This window comes from Lissotriton vulgaris, chromosome 8, assembly GCF_964263255.1.
Source record: "Lissotriton vulgaris chromosome 8, aLisVul1.2, whole genome shotgun sequence".
Lineage (NCBI taxonomy): Eukaryota > Metazoa > Chordata > Amphibia > Caudata > Salamandridae > Lissotriton > Lissotriton vulgaris.
Genome location: NC_141696.1, coordinates 529442126 through 529462774, shown reverse-complemented (window position 1 = coordinate 529462774; position 20649 = coordinate 529442126). Strand labels below are relative to the sequence as shown.

At 42.8% G+C, this 20649-nt stretch overlaps 1 protein-coding gene across 3 annotated transcripts in view; it reads left to right on the top strand.

The window, feature by feature from the left end:
- Positions 1-20649, top strand: part of ATP11A (ATPase phospholipid transporting 11A) — a 941588-nt gene that overhangs the window by 723662 nt on the left and 197277 nt on the right. For all 3 annotated transcript variants that reach the window (XM_086934336.1, XM_086934337.1, XM_086934338.1), the window contains exons 16-17: positions 1252-1325; positions 3589-3692. In XM_086934336.1, the coding sequence (XP_086790462.1) occupies positions 1252-1325; positions 3589-3692 (178 nt within the window). The remainder of the gene's footprint in view (positions 1-1251; positions 1326-3588; positions 3693-20649) is intronic.

Here is a 20649-nt window from a genome sequence, read left to right as displayed (position 1 = left end):
ACATAACAAACTAATATAATACATGTGTCACCATAGCCCACAACTTGCCAAAGAATGGTAGAAGAAACAGGTCTTTCAGCAGTATCAGCAGTCTAGTTTTTCCCCCAAGTAGGCTTCCCAGATTACATGCTTAGCTGTTAACTTCAATTGGCTATGCAGGTCACAATGAGACAATTTTTCCTCCCAGCCCTCAAAGCGATCAGACACTCCTCTTAGCAGCACCTGACGGACTGGTAAAATCCAATTAATGTTACTTGTTTTTTTTCCCTTAAGTTCTCCTTCCTGTCCATACGCCTTTCCTGACACGGCACCCACAACTCAGCACACCCGAATTGCAGCCCTTGACACGCTTAGCTCAAAACAGTGTGTGTCTCCACCCTGCAGCCAGACGTGCTCCACGCGGGAATGTATGCGTAACCACAGCCCCTCAAAACGTGTGGTCGTTAGAAAGACCACGCGCGAAACACGCTCCACTTTGCCTGCTGCACTCCGTACTGCTGCCTCAGTGACTGTTGCCACACAACGGATGCACTCCTTGCTCATGCTGTGCTTCACTCGTTCTGTCACATGATCTCCTCGCTTGTGCCACGCCGCTCTTGTGCCTGCAGATGCACTCTTCCCTCACAGCGGAATGGCCTAAATTCCTTTTATTTACATGCACAACATCTCCACGCTTCTCCTACTTGCTGACATAGCTCAATCCACATGATCCAGTCGTTGACTCCAGGTGCACAAACTCCTTCACTCATGTTGGACGTCTCCACTACGAGTTCAGCTGTCTGCCCACACAATGTTTATCAGGGTTGGTCCTTGTAGGGGTACTTCCCATCCTCGTCAAAATTGAAAAGAACATACTTCCATAAAATGATTCTTTCCCTATGTATTTTCTTCAAGAATATGAGTGCGACCAACCCTGGCAAAACCGGATCAGCAACTGCCAGTGCTGGCTTAACCAAGACACATCGTTCTAATTGCCACATCCCAGTGACATAATGTTTCCAGGTTACAATACATGACCTACCCAATGCATTTAACAAGTACATTTGCTTACTAACATGCAACATATCTCAATGAGTAAATGTGAGTATATGGATACTGTTATGTGTATAATTTTTATTTGAACATACTATATTAACAGTTTTATCTTATGCATCACTGTTACTTCAGTAACATGAGTACGCTGTAGTAATATTCAAAATAACAAATTGAGAACCTTGTTAAAAAATGCACATATCTTTTCATGTTTTCCAGGTTTGAACTATTAGAAGTTTTGAGTTTCGATTCCGTAAGAAGGAGAATGAGTGTAATTGTGAGATCAGCTACAGGTACGATTATCACATTCTGCATTTTAGTAGCACTATTTTACGGATCACTTTTTGGTATTTTGGTATTATTAGGGTATGGAATGTTTTATATTATGCTCATTTGGACAGTGTACTGCAAAATGTCACATCCCCTGCCATCTGTGCTTTTGTGTTCCTTGCTGCCATTGCTTTCCCGATATTCTTCTCTCTCCTTTAAGTGTGATAAGCTATCACTCAGCAAGGCACAGGTGTGGACACAGGAGTTCCACAAAGCAATGTAGCCTTGTTCCACACCCGAACATGAAATGCATGCAGTGTCGAGGCTGCCCACATTTCTGAATCCAAATGTGTTTTTCATTGCAGTTGGAAGTAATAATGCCACTAGCCTCTCCCCCACCATCCAATACGCGTCATCAGTTAGCTTTAGAGATGGAAAGATCCAATGCCAGGGTGAACCTTATAGCAATAGCAGTGGAGTCACAAATGGTATATTCCCTCAAAGTGGCTTCTGGCATAAGCAGGGGAAAGATGTTGCTGGGAAAGACGTTCAAGCCCTGATTATTAGTGGCCCGGGGGGTTTCTGTGGCGAGGGGGCAGTTGAGATACCCCTCTAGACCATTACAAATGGGCCTGTGTATCCTCACGGGCTGTCTGCGAAGGGCAGCGGCTGCGGGCAGGAGCGCCGCTTGGTCCTTGCCAACAGGGAAAGTTTGCCACACTCACCTCAGCATCCTTGGGAAACAGCGTTGACAACGCTGCCATTACATCGCGTTCCTTTTAGAAACGCGGTCCTTATAACGACCTTGTTGTTAGAACACAGTACCTTTACATCACAAGTCATCTGATCGACTTGCTGTAAGGTGCACTTTAACCTAAGGAATAGTATAATTTACTATTCCAACACCTTCCCTACTGTTGCGCACACTGGAGTTGGAATGGTAAATTATACTATTCCTAAGTCCAGCGGGCCCCCTACAGCAGTTCAATCTAAAGGTATCGCAATGTAAAGGTATCGCATTCTAACAACACGTCGTTGCAACAAAGGTGTTGTAATAGAACGCGATGTAATAGCATTCGTAGTGACATACTATATTTGCATTCTTACCGCCTCCCCAATCACTGCACTTGCCACCCTCCCTGCCCAGATCCTCCTGCCAGCCTCCAAAGTACCAGTTACAGCTTCAGACCTTAGCCAGTGCCTGGGACTGACGTTTAGCAAAGCAATCCCACCACCCCTCTTTGCCCAAGACTAGAAATTGTCCTGGCCAAGTGCCGCGGGCCAAAGAAATACACTTAGGGTAAACAGCAAAGTGTCCCGGCGTCAGAGTGCCTCTTCACACCGCCCCACCTGACGCCAAGCACCAAAGCTGCATGAGTCTCACGGGTGCCAGCAAACACCCCACAACAACCATCACTTAAATCAATAACTGGTACAAGAAGAGCAGCTGCTAAAGATTTCAGGTCATTTGGAATACCAGTAGAGAGTTTGCAGAATTTTGGAAACATTTTTGAAAAAATGAATATTTGTTTTAAGCAGATGTAATCTAATGTGGGCATTTGCTACATGTAAGTGAGATTGTTTTGAAAGGACAGCGTTTTTCAGACCCATATGTTTTTTGCTTGTTTGAGTATCAAAAATGGATGCAGTGCTGATCCTAATTGCTTTTTTTGTCATTTTCCATTAGCCCACAGTTAACAATCCAGCCTTTCTGAAATTATTTGAACCAGTCCTTCTTATGCCCCTTAGGCAATATTTTTCGCCCTTGGAATGAACTATTGGTCAGATTCTTGTTCTGTGTTGCAAAATATTTATTTGAAGGACTTCTCTGTGACCAACCCTACACCCACACTTATCTCAAGTTCGAGTTCTGCCCTTGAAGAATGACTGAGCACACAAGACTCTGTGCCCCAGATGAATTTGTACGTTTCTGAACTTGGTTTGAATTATGTTTTTTATTTGGACTTTTATTTTTATTTTGTCCTTTTCTATTATCCTCTGCAGATAAACCAGTCTTCTGCCTTCCTTTTTTTCTGGTGGTACAAATTAGATTTTATTACCTTGTGTGTGGAAAAATTAGCGGCTCATTGCTAAATAAAAACGGAAAATTGAATTATGGTAATTTAGGGAAATGTGAACGTAATCATCCTGAAAACTATTGTTATGAAAAAATGTCTGTAATCTTTGGTTCACGATTCGGTCGAATTTATTTAATTGGTTTGCCGTTCAGTTTAAAATGACTAACCGGCATTAGATTGGAATAAATTCCCCATTCTCCTTTTGCAGGTGATATTTTCCTCTTCTGCAAAGGTGCAGACTCCTCCATCTTTCCCAGAGTCAGAGAGGGCAAAGTGGATCAAATCCGATCAAGGGTTGAGCGTAATGCCGTGGTAAGATTAAGAATGCATCATTATTTATCTTTACTCCTATTGTCTTCTACAGAGCCTACTACTAACTTCTACAGAGCCACAAATTTGCTCTGTTGATATGGTGTACCCATAATATAGAAATGTTTGCTGTTAAGTGGTTATAGTTTGACGTGGTCAAAGATGTACCTAAACTGATCCCCAAATTGGAATGATCTATACATTTTAAATATTGGTATTGGAAAGTGTCTTTCAGCGCTCCTGATTGGGTAATACTTGGCGTGAAAACAGCTAGTTAACACTCACCTGGCTTCGTATTCAGAGTTGAAAAGAGGATTCTGTATACAGTTATTGAAAATCATGAACTGGCCATATAAACTCAATTTGGGAAATATTTCAGAAGTAAAGTTTTTCTTTGAAACTTTATTTTGTTTTCAGGAGAGTGGGATGCATCATACAATTCGATAGGCAACTATAACACGTGAAACAACTGTATTTGTCCATCTGAAATTTACAACTTTAGGGCACACTCACCACAAAGTATTCTGCACCCCTATTTAGTGTGTTCCTGAAGTGCTTCCACCATGTTGTTAGATTGCCTCTTTCCACTTATATATCGTCTAGGGCTTGATGAGATCACCTGTGTAAAGGATATATGCACATAGATTTTTTTCTCTCATTATGATTAGGCATGAAATAGCTGCTGTTCCCTTTGCGTATCATTGATAACTGGTTTCCAGATATACACACGAATTTTTCTGTCATTGACTATGGGATAAGTTAGTTATTCCATGAACATTAGCCCCCTGATCGCCAGAGTTAGTTGGTCATCGTTGGTGCATTTACCTTTTCCCATGAGCCTATCATTGGATTAGTGGCTATTGTAGAATGTTCAAACCAGTTTCCTCCCTTTATGGGTCATGTTTATCATGCTAGTGTTCCCCCAGTCCCAGACGTAGGAAGTCTGAAGAGGTGGGAAATGGTTGCCCAAAATATCCCAGAGTACTCTGAGCTTCCTTCTCCTCGACTAGATAAGCATTGTCTCTCTCCGTCTCCTCCATATTTTACGATCATCTGTTGAGAAAATGGTATACATAAGCTTCAAACATTATCTCGTACAGTACCCCTGATGCATAACATTATAGTGGAATCCCATATTTTGTATGTATCGATGCCTTTTGCTCAGTTCCACCCTACACACTGGTGAACAAAACATTTGCTGATTTACTCGGCTTGATTTTGCTTTTGGGCTTGCAAGTGGGTTTTTAGGCTTTTATTTACCAAAACAATAACTTGTCTACAGGTCTTGCCTTGGGATAGGGTTAGCTGTCTGACCCGCGCTGTTGTCAACATACAACACATAACATAGACACATATATACATGTACAAGAATGGCTTTTGATGATCCCTTTACACCCACTGGCTGTTGTGGCATAGATGGCTTTAAGCATTGACTAAAATGAGTGTCCATCGGTGTTGGTATCAGCCCATGACATTTCGCAGATGTGAACATTCACAAAGTAGTGCCTCTTGTCACGGGTCTTTCATTTGACACTCGCTGTTCTTTTACCTCCATCCAGGCCGTTCCTTTCAAGCGGGACTGGCTTTCCTTTATTCAGTACTCTTTCCTCTGCTGGGCTGAGTTTTTCCTGCTGCCCCTGGCAGACCCCTGCATGCAGCTTTTTTATCTGACGGGCCACTCCTTCCAGGTGTGTCAGATATGTTCCTTGATTCAGTTCTTATTCACCTCACACGGCTGCTTTTCTCTGTGCATGCCAGTGCCTAATTTGAGTCAATGGTTGCAGGTGAGGCCCACCAAGACCTCATTTTGGGGACCCCAGCACTTACTTTCCTTATCAAACTTTCAATAAGTGCATGAGAGAGAAAAACAGAAACGCAAAATGAAGGTAAGAAGGAGGAAGAGAAAGACTGAAAAACAGTGACAAAGAAAGAAAGCTGGTAAGAAAAAGAACTTGAAAGAGTAAGATAACTGGGTAAGGAGTGTCAGGGTGTCCATGCATGCAGCTCTAGCCGAATCCTTTCCTCCCACCAGGTTGCTCCTTTCATGTGCACTTGGCGGTATCCTTTGGTTACATTTACAGCCAGTGAGCAGGACAGGGGTGCACTGGAGATTCTCTTTACGCTGGAAGGTGGGGGCAAAGAGATTGAGCATGACTGTAAAATGCACTGGTTGGCCTGCAGTAGTGTTTGATAAAGAGAAGTTGTCTTTGTGGTCCTAGAATGCCCTTTTGAGATCTGAGGCCGTGCTTAATTTGTGGAAGCACTTTTTCATAACACCAGCACAAATTTATGAGAGGCCACCACATGGTTACGCTATTTTTTTGTTTTAAAGACCATGGGCAAAGTTTGTCGAAATCCAATATACGATTAAAAAGTAATAACACTGTGGTGCTCATGCTCTTCTTGCAGCTTTAGGCCGCCTAATATAGTCCAAACTGTCATACTTGCAGGACTGCTGTGGTAAGTGGGTGTTGTTGATACTGGTGTTTGCCAGTGCTCTCTTTGACCGTAGGTTGGGCAAGCTTTAGTGGACTTCTGAGAAATATCTTGGTTCCTGGAGCACTTCTTCTTTTACAAACAAAGCACTGGATGGAGCTTTCTGCATGAGCAATAGATGTCTCATGTGGAATCATAACTGTCAGCTTACATGACCGTTTGAAAATTGAAAGGTAATAAGATTATCACTGTATTACATTGAATAGTTTATTGTAAATTAATTTTGTGGTACATGTCCAGCAGCACGAGCACCTTCTACAGTAGTGAAAATTTCATGGGGGATCAGACGAGATAGATTAACAGTATCGGCTCTTCTGCTAAGGTGGAGGAGCGTCGCCTCACTGCTGTGCAGTAGTGAAATAAAGGAAAAATAAAATGATACTAACTCGAGGTTATTAGTATTTTATTTTGTCCTGCAGCATCTCTGCAGGGCGGGGCAGGGCTACTCTTATAGAGGATCAGGGGCAGCTGCGAGCCGACTTTGCAAGTTTGCATGAATGTTTGGCCTACCGTCTGGGGCCGGCCAAACATTCATGCGCACTTACCATGTTCTACACCCAGACTGGAGAACATGCCCAGGCTCCCATTCCTGGCTGAGTGCCGAATCGTGGCACTCAGACCAATAACAACGCTGCTTTGCAGTGTTGTGATTGGCTTAGGGAAACCTGGGTGCTTGCCAATCACAGCAATGCATTGCAGCGTTGTGATTGGCTTAGGGAGCCTGGGTGTGCTTCCTGTTCTGTTCCGGTGGTGCTTAGCGACGAGGAACAGAGAGGCGGAGGAGAGACACAGCGGTACGATAAGTTTCGTTTTTTTAATTAGTTTTAAAGTTATTTTCATTCTCCTCACCCCACTGCCCCCTGCCCCTCCAACCCCGATCAGTGTCAGCCGCAAATAGATCAACCCGACTTCTTTCTCTCCAATGGCTCCCCTTGGGACAGATTTCTAACACCTTCTCAACCACAGTGAACAAACTGACGTGCTGCTTGGTAGCACTGTAAACAACAGTTGTAGTATGATATGTTGATCTCTCTCTGTACCTACTACAAGTTCAAGTTCAAAAGACCTTTATTCGATTTCCATACCTACTGTACCTACTTATTTTATTAACTTTGAAAGGAGGCGAGTCTGTTATATATATATATATATACCTGCAGCAGATTGAAAAGGGTGGTCTGATGTGGCTCATGTTTTTCCTATTCTGTTCTGGAAAGTATTGGCAGTTATAACTGCTTTAGAAAAAAGGATGCAGCAGAACTACTTGTGTCCTGAACAGCAGCAGACCAGCCACAAAGAGTTGTCATATGCAGACATTTCCATCACAGAGGCATAGTGGAACTTGTCTTTGCTTACTAAATCGAAAAAAAGAAAGATAAGTACATTTTATCATACAGTGCTTACTCATTACCCAACAACCTGGTCTCTGAAAAAGCACCCAACAACCTTTTGCAAATTGGATCTCCTTATAGCCTATTCTAGGGTTTGAAGCAGTCAAGTCAAGTTTATTTTGCATAGTTAATAAAAACCATTGCGTTACAATTTTAAAAACACCATATCTGGTACTTTTAATTGTCAAAAGTGATTAAAATTCATTCAAACAAAAAAGAAATGAGTTTATAATCCTCCCAAAATGGCAACTATATAAAGACGATCCCAATGCGCTCAACTAAAGTATCAGACAGAACCCTTTAAACACTTTTTCCTACCATAAATTCAGTTGCTGAGGAATCCCTCTGTTTGGATGTAATGATTCTAGGAATATAAGATCTTGCATGCCCCAACTGCTCCTGAGCACTTTACCTGTGTTTTACTATGGCCAGATTTATCTTTATGTGGGCCCCTTGTTTAAAACAAGAAAGTGCAATTCACCAGTGCAGGTAAGTAGATCTTAGACCAAATTGTAAGATGCGAGATTCATGTACAGAAGAGATCAATAAAGGTAACCTAACCTTGTCCCATCATTTTCCCTCAAATTAAAAACATTGCATTACTGTTTTAAAAAGTCTATGGGCCAGATGTAGGTAAATTCAATTTAGCAAGTCCTTAACAGCGATTTTTACTGGATCGCTATTAAGGACTCGCTAAATTGAATGTAGGTAGGAATCGCTAAAATATTAGCGATTACTTAAAATTTCTTAATAACGAATCGCAAATTGAGATTCGTTAATAAGGAATACCTACCCATTCATTCCTAGGAGGCCCATAGGAATGAATGCAAAGCTTTTCACTATGTGCGATTCGGTATTAAAGAATCGCAAATAGCGGGAGCTATTTCAAGGGTTCCAGGTTGTCGAAAGGACACCTTGTTGCACCCCTGAAATGTTCATGTGTGCACATGTGGCGCACATACATGCCCAAAGGGCATGAATGTGTGCCACATGGCACTTTATAAAAAGCAAAAAAGTGCTTTTTCACAGGAAATCGCTAATTACCACCAACTTGATGTTGGTGGTAATTAGCGACTCCTTAAGCCTAAAGTGCACTTTCTTACGTGCTACCTACATTGCATTTAAGGAATCGCAATTAGCGATTCCTTAAATGTAAGAGCAAAATAAGGAATCGCAAATTTTGCGATTCCTTAAATGCAAGAGCAAAATAAGGAATCGCAAAGTTTGCGATTCCTTATTTTGCTAGTAGGTTTAAACTCACCTACATTGCTCTCAGCCAAATACCGGTCGGTACCGCAGAAATTCTGCGAATTTCTGCGCTACCGCTCTGTATTTAGCCACCTACATCTGGCCCTATGTCTGGTACAGTCAATTGTAAAAAATGATTAAAATTCGTTTATAGAACATCAATCTAAAAATCCCCTCAAGAAGGCAATTATAAAAAGACATTCTCAGCAAACTCATCTAGAATGTGAGTCCAAATACTTTTAAAATCTTTGGTGTCAGTTGCTAAGGGATCCCGCTGTTTGGGTGTAATAAATCAAGGAATATGAGAACTCGCTAGCCCTGATTGCTCCTAGGCACTTTCCCTGTATTTTACTATGGCCAGATTTAACTTTATGGGCCCTTTGTTTAAACAGAGAAGTGTAATTGCTAATACAGGTAAGTACAGGTTATCACCCCTTTGACCAATTTGTAAAGTGTGAGTATCGAGCGCAAAGGAGATCTGTAAACGTAACCTGACCTTGTCCCGTTGATATTCCCACAAAAAAGGTTTTTTGGACAATTTGAAAGTCAACCTCTCGAGGAGGGGGTTATAAATTACATGTATATCCCTGAAACCAGTGCTATAAAATGCATTAGGCATGTGCAAAAGAGTTCTAATTGGGGTACCCTGACCATTCCCCTCAATACGTTTTTGGGCGGTTTCACAAGTTGACCTCTTGAAGCGGGGCTGACGAATAGCTGGTAAGTTGTAAGATAAGCGATCTTGGAGATTATACTATCTATTTCCTTCGTCTTTCAGTGGTCCCGTTATTTTAAGAGTTGTCTTAAAATGTTTACTCCCTTGCATGCTGGGGTAATTGAGCTGCCACTTAGCCAGGTTATTACTGCTTGCCATCAGGAACAAATTTGCAGCTTCATGAAAGTTGGTTTCTTTTGGCTAAGGGGAGCGGCCATAGGCATAATATGTGCATTAGCGACTCTTGAGGTTTTCACATAAACTGCAGCTTTGATTTGTAACAGCTTTGTCAATGATGGAAGGAGATCTTTAGTATCTGTGATCCCTAATCGGTGTAACATAAATTGCTGTTTCGTAACATGGGAGAAGTGCGGAAATAGATATTCCTGAGGACTCAACTTTTATATGAGTTAATCATTGTCCACGTTTGTGTTCTTACTGCGAGGGCATGTTGAGATATTTGCTGATCTTTTCCTATACTGATGGCCCACAATTCCTGAACACCTAACTCCTCGATGGCTTGGCTTAGATATTCTCCTCAAGAACCTTTTTGGTTGCTGCACTGTTGCTCCTCGATTTCAAGCCAGCATACATTGTTAATGGAGCCAATTTTTGAGGAGTACAATCTCCTGCACATTTTGGCGAAAGTAAGTTTAATTGATGTTTAATTGATATTTTTAAGCCAAACTCTAGTTGAACATGCGCTAGTAAAACTCATTTGGTATTGAAAACACTGATTTATAGACCCTCGTTTGGATCATGTTGAATATGAATATTTCCCCTCCGTGCTTGATTTTCGTGCCATAGGCCACTGTTGGCATTAACAGTGCTGACATTATAGTTAACAAATGGCTAAAAGACAATCAGTTCAATATATTTTATATTATATTATAGTACAAGGGGGATGTCCATTGGTTGCATCATAGTCTGAACACACTTCGCCTTTATTATTGGAGGACATCCCAACTTAAATGTGTTACAGTGTTTTACGTGGTGGCGCCACACTATTTTGGCAATATTGCCTGGCACGGGACTACTGATTAGAGGGACACTGTGTGTTTACTACGTCATCTCAATCAAACGCTAATGGACTCGTCGAGTGGATACTGAACGGATGGTTTGACCAGCTAGACACTACTGCAAGATTACCATTCATTTTCTGCCTTGAAAAAGTCTCAGAAAGAAACGAAACATGTGTCGGCGGTGTGAGCTGAGAAGTCGTATTTATTTATGAACTTTTAATAAAGAATTTGAAGAACATTCCTTGGCTTGGATCTCTGAATCCGTTGAAACTTACAGTAAAGGGACATCGTTCTAACTTGACTTCGAAACCCATGTCACATGGGGTGGGATTTGTTTGTTCTCCAATGGAGATCTAGGACTAGCTAGAGTTGACGGTGTGATTAACATTATTTGGTGTGCTGATTCGGCCTGTTTCCTTTTTTGGTTAATGACTGTGCTTTTGCATGAAGGGCTGCCACATAATGCTTGAACGTCATATGGCACTCCAAGCTAATGCCTAAATATTTATATGTGGTTGCCACCTCAACCTTCTTGCCTTCTATAAACCATGTGAATGTCTTAAATTAGGTAGCGATCAGACACACTACTTTTGTTTTATTTAGGTTTAGCTCTAACCCTTGAATATCCAGGTAGTTTTTTAGAGCGTTTTGGCTTCGTTGCAGGACTATTGGGGTCTGACTCAGCAGCACAATGTCATCCGCATGAAGCTGTCTATAAATTATCCAGTATAATACTACTGGTGATTTCATATTTCTTAGTGTTGCAGATTTTGAGAGGTGGCTCAACTGACAAACCTGGTTTTTGAGGCTTCGTTTGGTTGAAAAATTAAGACGAAGGTCAGGCTTCACAGAGTTATGACATGATCTCTTTGATCAATAGCCTGCAATGTAAACACTAAACCATGTCTACCTACAAATAAGGGCTAGAATACACTTCAAAACTTGCATTGCTTCCTGCTCAGAAGCATAGAAACATTATTTGGCCCATCATAAATTCAAAATTCGAAGTATCCGGAATCAAAGTGGAAAAAGTACTCGAAATGACTACCCAGTCTACATGGTACAATACAGTACAATACGTAGAGTTGGTTTTAGGTAAGCATATTGCTTATTACAGGTTTGCATTCTGGACTATCTCATTTCTTTGCTTCTTAATTTATGGCTTTCCTTCCTCTTCTTGTTTGTCCCTCCCCTGGAGTTTGTTTAACACTGTTTCTGTTTGTTAAGGCTGACTTGACTGCACTGCTGTTTGCAACACTTACTGTTAAGTCTTTGAAAGATAGGTAAAGATGGATTTGGCTCCACCTAGAAGAATCAGAAGACTAAATGATCTCTCATATCATCTTAATGGTTGTTTGGTGCATCACTTGGTTTCCTATTGGGTGCTTCGATTGCGGTGCATTGGGGATTCTTCTCCACCTCAAAAGTACACTGAATCAGCACACATTAAATTCTTTCTCTCATAGATGTATACTGAAAGCAATGCTCTGTTTGTTATGTTTATAACTTCGGTAGGCTTTTTCTTTAATGTTCAGTCCAGCCTCAAAATACACGCCTGACCTATTAGCTTTATAAATGATTGTGCATGTCTCGCCTGCAGACATCTTTTAGCTAATTGCTTTTGAAGACCTATTGTGTACAATAGATTAGAGTGGACTTAGTGTCACCCCATTGAATCTATTTAGTTGCTTTTCTTGACAATCTAATGTCTTTGTTTTTTATTTGATGGCGTCCTTTCCTCATCTTGCGTTTGTCCCTCTCCTGGAGCATGGCTGTTTTACAGCGTTTCTGACTTGATCAGTTGTAGCCTTCTACTTCTCACAATCTTGAAAGTACTTTTTTTTTCTTTCACGATTCTGTGGAAGTCTGTATGATTTTTTCTTGTCTCTCTTGTGTGATTGCTTTGTTGAACATTTTTTAACCCTCCTACCCCCACTTTCTGCAATTTGACCCGGGCGGTTCCTATTGGAGAAGGACCAAGACTGATTTGCACATGCCTGAATCCTGTCTGAGGTGGCATGGTGGGGAAAACAATGAACTGGGATTGAGCAGTTCATAATTTCCAGTAGCTGAGATTAAATCAAGCATTCCACTCATCACTTTTTTTGCATTCCTCAGTTTGGCACCCTACGTGGAATGGGTAGACCCAGACATGGGTTCAGTGCTCATTGTGCCACTGGAACCAAGCTGCACCCTACTGATGAGGCCCAAGTAGGCTGAAACCGATTTGGGGATGCCTGCAGCGTCGGATTAGTAACACGGGCACTCGGGCAATGCCCGAGGGGCCGGTGTCCAGTTCCAGCAGTGGGCTGCTTTTTTTTTAGAAGTCTGGGGGGGCGGTTTCTTTCAGCGCGTTGTTCCGATGCCACCATCAGCCCAGTGGGTGCCTGAGTGGCCTCAATGACCTCCCTTTTATTAAAGGGCAGAGGTGTCGCTCCCTTTCTCTCGCTGGGACCGGCCCATTTACATATGCATATTGAGCGGGGCAGGGGGCTGGAGCAAAAGTGGCCTCACTTGTATTTAGGTGTGTTTCACCAGTGCAAGCTGATCCAAGCATTTTTTAGCGCCCGTTCCCCCCCCCCCCCCCCCCCCCCCCCCCCCCGGGCCTCTTTTTCTTTTTTTTTTACAAAAGTTCGCCGGAGCAGCGTTTTGAAAAGGCAATATGCAAATGTGGGCCACTTTTTTTTAATCTTGCCCGGGCCGATTTTTAATCCCAATCCAACCCTGGATGCTTGTGATTTGGCTTCAGAGGGAGCTTGGCTTGGCAGTTTGGCTGGACTGTTCCTATTAAAATGTAGTCTTAATTTTAGCAGGTGAAGCTGAAAAAAGATCAATGGACTGGGATGCGGCCCGAATAATTAACAGTGGTTGAGAATAATTCAAGCATTCTACTCGTCACTTTTTATGTATTCCTCAGTGCAGACCACCCATACTTCTTCATTTGCTCTTCCAACCCCGTCTCTGTTTTTTATTTTTTCCTTTTTTTTTTATCCTATCGGGGCCCAGCAGCTGCACACTGCGGATGTGCCACTTATGTTCTCGTTTGTTGCTCTCTGCACCTCAACCAACCAAGTCATGATTTTGAATGTGATATTTCTGTAAAGGCTCTGCAGCTGTTTACTTCTACTGGGCTGTTCAATTGTTTCTTTTCACTCTCCCACGTGCTATTTATATATTTTAATTTACAGTTCTGAAATGACAATTGGCCAAGTTGGCACTATAATTTAAACAAGCATTGGCATAGCCAATAGGTATTGCCTTTGGGACCTTATAAGTGTTTAGCTCTGCAACAGTTGATATTGTTGCACCAAGGATATTCTACTGGCTAACTAAACACTTATAAGGTCCCAAAGGCGAGACCTATTGGCTGTGCCATTTAATTAGGTATCAGTAACTCCTGTTATGTAAAGCGCCTTGACAAGGCTGTCCCGCGAGTGCTAAGAAGAGCTATGCTAGGAGCGGCAGTTTGCAGAAAACACCTTCGTACTCGCACACATATTTCGATGTTTGCTCTTTAGAACTGTGCTCAGGGTGCGTACTCACAATATTTGAGTGGCCTCCTACAGGAAGGAAAGCGAACTCGGCACCTAGAGGATTAGGAGCGGCAGGGCTGAGGTTGAGGCTTCTTAACCCGTTTTATTTTTGCACATTTTCTACGACGCTTTATTCAGCCTCATAAACTGAAAAGAGGTGGAATTAGTAATCTTATGTCGAGCAGACTTGGTGTTCAAAGAGACTAATGAGTATTAACGAAGGGTTCTTTAGACATTGTAGTACTGGAGAACGAAATTAAGGACAGTATCAACTTTTGTCAAAATTTAAAACCTGCGACCGGAGTGCCACACGTTCAAACTAGTGAGTGTGCTTCGGCACAATGCGTATAAGTACACCTTGACTTCCAGTGATTCAAATTCAAATTCAAAGATAGCTTTATTCGGTATTTTGACAAAAAACCATAAAAGCAGACATAAATGCAAAATACAATCCAGTGATATTTAACGGCAAGGTCAAACATAATAATCACAATTAGAATGTAGCTTTGGTTGCTACTGCTCTTTTCACTGCCTGCTGCAGGTCAGAGTCTGGATGAGCCATCGGGTTTATTTGCGTAGCCATAAAATGTGCAAGTATGCCTCAACTAGCGCACGAAACCGAGTAGCATTTTCCTTTTTGAATTTCAGAACACTGGAGCCATCTAGTGTTCACTTGAAGAATTACACTGTTCCGCGCTCAAATATACATGTCAATACAACATCTCTTACATACATAATGAGGAATGGAAAAAAAGTACTTTAGCTTTTGCGAATGCACCGTACTTAAGTTGATCACACAATGGAAGTCTAAGGGGAAATATATCTTGGTCATAACGTAAATATAAATGTACTGTTACAATAAATCATTGAACACCGATGCGACATTCAAACTCAGGGCAATGTTTCACATCTATAACACAGACGAAGCACGGAAACTGGTTTTCCGGGAAAAATAATTTTGTGAAATAAGACAGCCAGTGCTACGACTGAAGAGACAACATTTATTTTTCAAATGAGTGATGTTTATGTGCATACAAAAGGATACATGTTCTGCAGTTTGGCGTTTTCCCCAAGAAAGTTTAATTAAGACCAGCAGGTTTAAACAATTCTCTTGTATTTTGACAGTGTTTAGGTCCAATTGAAGGCGTGCGACAGTGAAAAGCAGAGGTTAATGGAGATGAGCTGGTGAAAAGAAGTACTTGCTTTGCAATTTAAAAAAGCTTTGAGTTCCAAACCTAACTGGGGACGCACCTTCTTATCAAAAGAGAACTTGCACTTTACAATAAAGCTATCAGGAAAGCAAAGAAAGAATATTTCTCACGGAGGATAACAGAAAGCAAAAATTCATCGAAAGAACTATTTAAAATAGTCAAAGAGCTATGTAGCCCTGCCAGTCTCTCACTGGATCTTATTCCCTCGCAATAAGGCTGTAACAAAATTAATGAATACTTCTGCGAAAAAATTGATATGATCTATGCCTCCTTTTCCAACACTGAATTGAAACAACTACAACCCTGTGTATCATCCCTAGCTCAGGCTAGCTGTCCTAGATTCGGCCCATTCTCAGAGGAGGAGGTGGGCAATGCTATGTTGGAAGTAAAATCAGGCTCTCCATTGGACCCATGCCCGCACCATATTTACTCACAGTTAACACCAATAATTTGCCCGGTTGTAACCAAAGTTTTTAATCTCTTTTTGAATTCTGATGAATTCCCGAAGACTTGGAAAAGCGCCATAGTCACTCCCTTCCTAAAAAAAAGCAGGGTCTGATATTAAAAATCCGGCAAACTACCGGCCTATTTCTCAATTACCATATTTGTCTAAAGTGATGGAGAAATTAGTCAACAGGCAGCTTTCCAATTTCTTAGAAACCAACGATTTATTGGATATTTCCCAAACAGGGTTCCGGGGTAATAACTGCACAGAGACAACATTGTTGGCAGTGATGGACAACATTAGAACCAAGGTAGATCAGGGAAAAACAGTTGCCCTGATTTTATTGGACCTCTCGGCGGCATTTGATACCATTCCACACTACCGACTCCTGGAAATCCTTGCAGCCAAGGGAATCCGGGAAAATGCATTATGGTGGCTGTAGTCCTTTCTGCAAGACAGAACACAGTCAGTACGGATGGGTGATTTTGTTTCCCCTCCCCGGAATATCAAGTATGGGGTCCCACAAGGGACCTCATTGAGTCCAACCCCATTTAATGTGTTTGTCTCATCACTAGCTGAAATAGGGAGAAAGTGGGGTGTCGAGATCTGTTCTTATGCAGACGACACCCAGCTGATGATTACATTCGATGAAGAAGATGACCCTAAGGACAGGTTATTGAACTGTTTATCTCAACTAGCCAACTGGATGCACAACCATTGCCTTAAGCTAAACGCAGATAAATCTGAAGTACTGTTGTTTGGTAACATACACAGATATGGGACAGCAGCTGGTGGCCCACAACTCTGTGCCCCCAGCCCAGCAACAACGGACAAAAAATCTAGGTGTGACTTTAGATTATACCTTGAGCATGAAAACTCATGTATCTACAATCTGTGGCAAAGGCTTTGCGCTACTTAAGATGCTCCGGCGAGTTTTCCCATGGATCCCTATTGAGTGTAAAAAGATACTGGTCCAGTCCTTATTAATGAGCAGGCTGGATTATGGAAACTCTCTGTTCGTGGGAATGGCTGACTATCTTTTTTCCAAACTACAAGTCGTACAGAACGCTGCGGCGAAGACAATCTGTAATAAAAAAAAGTACCACCCAGCCAAAAGCTGCCTGCGCGAGCTCCATTGGCTACCAATGAGGCAGAGAGCCACTTTTAAGCTACTGTGCATAATGCATAGAGCACTGCACAAGACGGGTCCTCGTATCCTAAAAAAGAAATCAGATTTTATACTCCTTCCAGGAACTTGCGCTCCCGTACGGCAGCTAGAGCAAGAAATACTCGTGTGAAAACAGCCAGGATGGGTGGACGGGCGTTCTCCCACATGGCGGCAAACAGCTGGAATGAGTTGCCTATGGAACTTAGATTAACAGACTGTTACTTGTCCTTTAGGAAGCAATTAAAAACATTTCTTTTCCCTAAATCTGATTAAATTATAATTACGACCCTGTTATCAGTCAACCACTCACTACTGTCATGATAGCGCAGTGATATCCTATTTAGGATGGTTGTTTGCTCTTTATAAGCACCATTGACATTGACATTGACAAAGCGCCAAGGAAACCTGACACAAAACAGATGGCCCGACACAAAACAGATGTCCCCTGCGTGACGCTGCTGGCTCCCGAGAGCAAAACGCTCTGGGAGTAAACCTTTGTAAAGAAGCTGGGACATCTACATGCCTTTGGCCAATTGCGTACTAAAGCCAGACGCAAAGGCCAATAGCGCGTGAGCACAACATGCACGGGCTTTGAAGAAAGCTGAAGTGATTCCAAGAGGTTGATTTCCTATGCGGCGCATGCACGCTCCCATAGGCTCAACCTCAAAAGCAACTGGTGTGTCTCAGCACACATCCGTGACCATCTTGCAATGGCTTTTCTATATTAGAACACCCACTCGAGGCCAGTGCAGTACCAGCATTGGTAAAGCCAGTAGCTCACTCTTTGGAAAGCGCGATCTATTGGCTTTGTCAGTGCTTGTTTATATAGAACCAACTGCCACCAGTTTTTGTATTTCCAAGCGATAACAGGTGTGGTTCCGATGGACATTTTATACCTGAACATCCCTCACCTGTAGACCAAACCTAGGTGTCATACTGGATTCAGACATTTTAAAGCGACAAGGTTGCCAAAAGGGGGAGCTGAATTCGGATGTCGAGTAACACCACCAAGGCCATAAAGGGCCTGCCCTGGCCTACTGACATCAGTTCCTTTTTTTCAATACATTAAACGTGGACCCGGAGCTTCACCTGTGGAAAATCTTTACCTAATAAAATTGAATACACAGTACCAAAAGATGTCCCCGCACCTAAGAAGCCTGGGTTCAAACCCTGCAGGGATTGTAAGGGACACACATCCATTACAGATCCCCATGCCATCTGTTTGTGGTGTTTGGTATCTGACCACAACACTACGTCATGTTCCTCATACATTAGTATGAACCCAAAGGCCATTAAGGAGAGCGAGACCAAATTGTTTATGGCCCAGGGAAAGAATGACGGGTATCACCATAAACGATCTCATTGCTCCTGTTATCCATCGACATCATCTGGTAAGATGAGGCAAAAACATAAGAAGAAGGACCAGAAGCAGTGTCAAGGTAGGTCACCTAATCAGTCTCCATCTACAACAGGATCCTTGGAGCCGGAACTCTTCCTTATCTCGATTGGACTCTACAGACTTGGGAGCCTGAGTGATGGGCACTACCATCTCAGTGCAATGCCATGCTTTGCGCCAGACCTCAACTTTCTCTTCAGACGTCCAATCTAATTTTATGGATCTTCCATTTGATGGCTCTGGACTCTTCGGGAACAAGACCAATTTTGTGCTGAAGAGATTTTAGACCTGCAAGGATATCACCAGATCCATAGGTCTGCTGCCTCCATCTGCAAAAGATTACAGATCGTTTCGTGACTTTTAAGGCTTTGAAAGAGTTTTTCTTTTTGTCCATGCCAGTACCCACTGGCACTCCTGCAACAACAGCAGCATCATAACCGTGAAAGAGGGAAAGGCCGGGATCTACCCTGCAGCCTTCCTCCCTTTCTTTCTCCTCCTCCTCTCCTGCACCCCAAGGAAAGCAGACCTATTTCACTTCCTCAACCCCAAACAGAGCCACAGAGCCTGTGGGAGGAAGGGTGTCACATTTTCCGCTCGCCTGGAAGAACATCACTTTGGACCAGTGGGTGTTACAAATTGTAGAAAACATTTACTCCCTCTCCTTCCTCCAGGTTCTTTCTCCCATCCCTCCTCCTCCCTCCTCTCAGCCTTCTGACCATTTGGCCATTCTGCAGCAGAAGGTGGCGGCTCTCCTTCTCAAAGGACCAGTGGAGGTAGTGTCAGTGATCGAAAAGGACCAAGGGTGTTAATCATGTTACTTTCTGATGCCTTAAAAGGACAGCTGTCTGCATCCCATCGGGATCTCAGGAGCCGGAACTTTTTGTCTCAAAATGGAAAACCCTAGCCTAAATTTTACTAGCGTTGGAGCTTGGAGACTGGATGGTGTCCCAAGACCTGCAGGATGCGTACTTCCACTTCCTATTCTGCGGTCTTATTGGAAGTACTTGCGATTTGTGGTGGGTTCTATGCACTCTAAATATCAAAAGGTGGAGAGAAAAGCACAGGAAAGAAGCTGTCCAACTCAGCTTCCCAACAGAGTATCAACAGACTTCGAAAGGAGTGGGAAAAAACAGTATCACATCAAGGGGTCTCTCATGTTATCCCCATTGGCGTAACTGACATAATCATCGGGTTTTTCCTCCACCACTAGGGTGTCTCAAACACCAGAGACAGTGTGGGATCTGTGACCTAGATTCTGTGTTTTAAAATTAACTTCTGTCCTAAAGATAGTGGAATTTATTAAAAGAAGGGAGAGGGGCTAGTATTTAAAGAAAAGAAAATGTGTATGGGGAAGAGCTAGATAATGTAGGAAGGTGGATATCTGACTATGGTTACCCCCAAACATTTTGCCTGGTGTTTAGCTGGTTTTTGACTTAGTTGGCCTGGGATCCTGCTATTCAGGGACCCAGGCTGATTGCTCTCTCCTTAAAATGGACTCCATGTACCTTAGGTGCATAACACAATTGGAAATGGTTCACCTTATGAGCACCTATAGTAGTGTACCCTAGGTACCCAGGGCATAGGTGTATCCAAGGCCTACCAGGGGCTGCAGCATGTATTGTGCCACCCCTGGCCTGGCCTCCATATTTGACACAACTGGCTGATCACTCAGCTGGGGTAAGTTGGTGTAATCACCTCTTACTTAGGTACAGTATGTCTGTGCCTAACCCTAAACTGGACACATATGTTCCTATCAGCCACTCCTATGGAAAGCCTCATCAATCCTGGAGGCAGAGTGCTTGGAAATATGTGAGATGGTGCTCTAGCATGAGCTGAGCCTGTCTGCAGCTGTCGGGAACCACTCCCTAAGCTGTTCCGGGATATTGCCATACCATATACTCTTAAGTGCATTATGATCCTCGCGGTTAAATGCTATCTTTGGTTTGGCTTTATCAAAACATGTCGAGTAAGGTGTCATACGAAATGGAATACTATCCCCTCGCCAGTTCTGGCGACGGGGATAGCATTCCACCCTTCTAGAGGGACACGACATGTGTGTAGCCTTAACCCCGGTTAAAGTTAAACAGAGCCTCAGCATCACAAAATGGATGCTGCCACCACAGACACATGTCTGACCTCCTGCTGCTGGGAGTCCTTCCAGCGAGGAGGGCCTGGACAAAGGGTTTCCTGCCTGGGGAGGTGCGAGCACCACCCCAGACAGGGTTTTGTGTATTGGGTAGGACAGGGCTGAATAGATTGAGACATGCCTGGGGCACACAAGGTGTCCCTGTGCATAAGCCAGCCCAAACCGGTTCTGGGGCTTTCCAGCCCCAGTCCT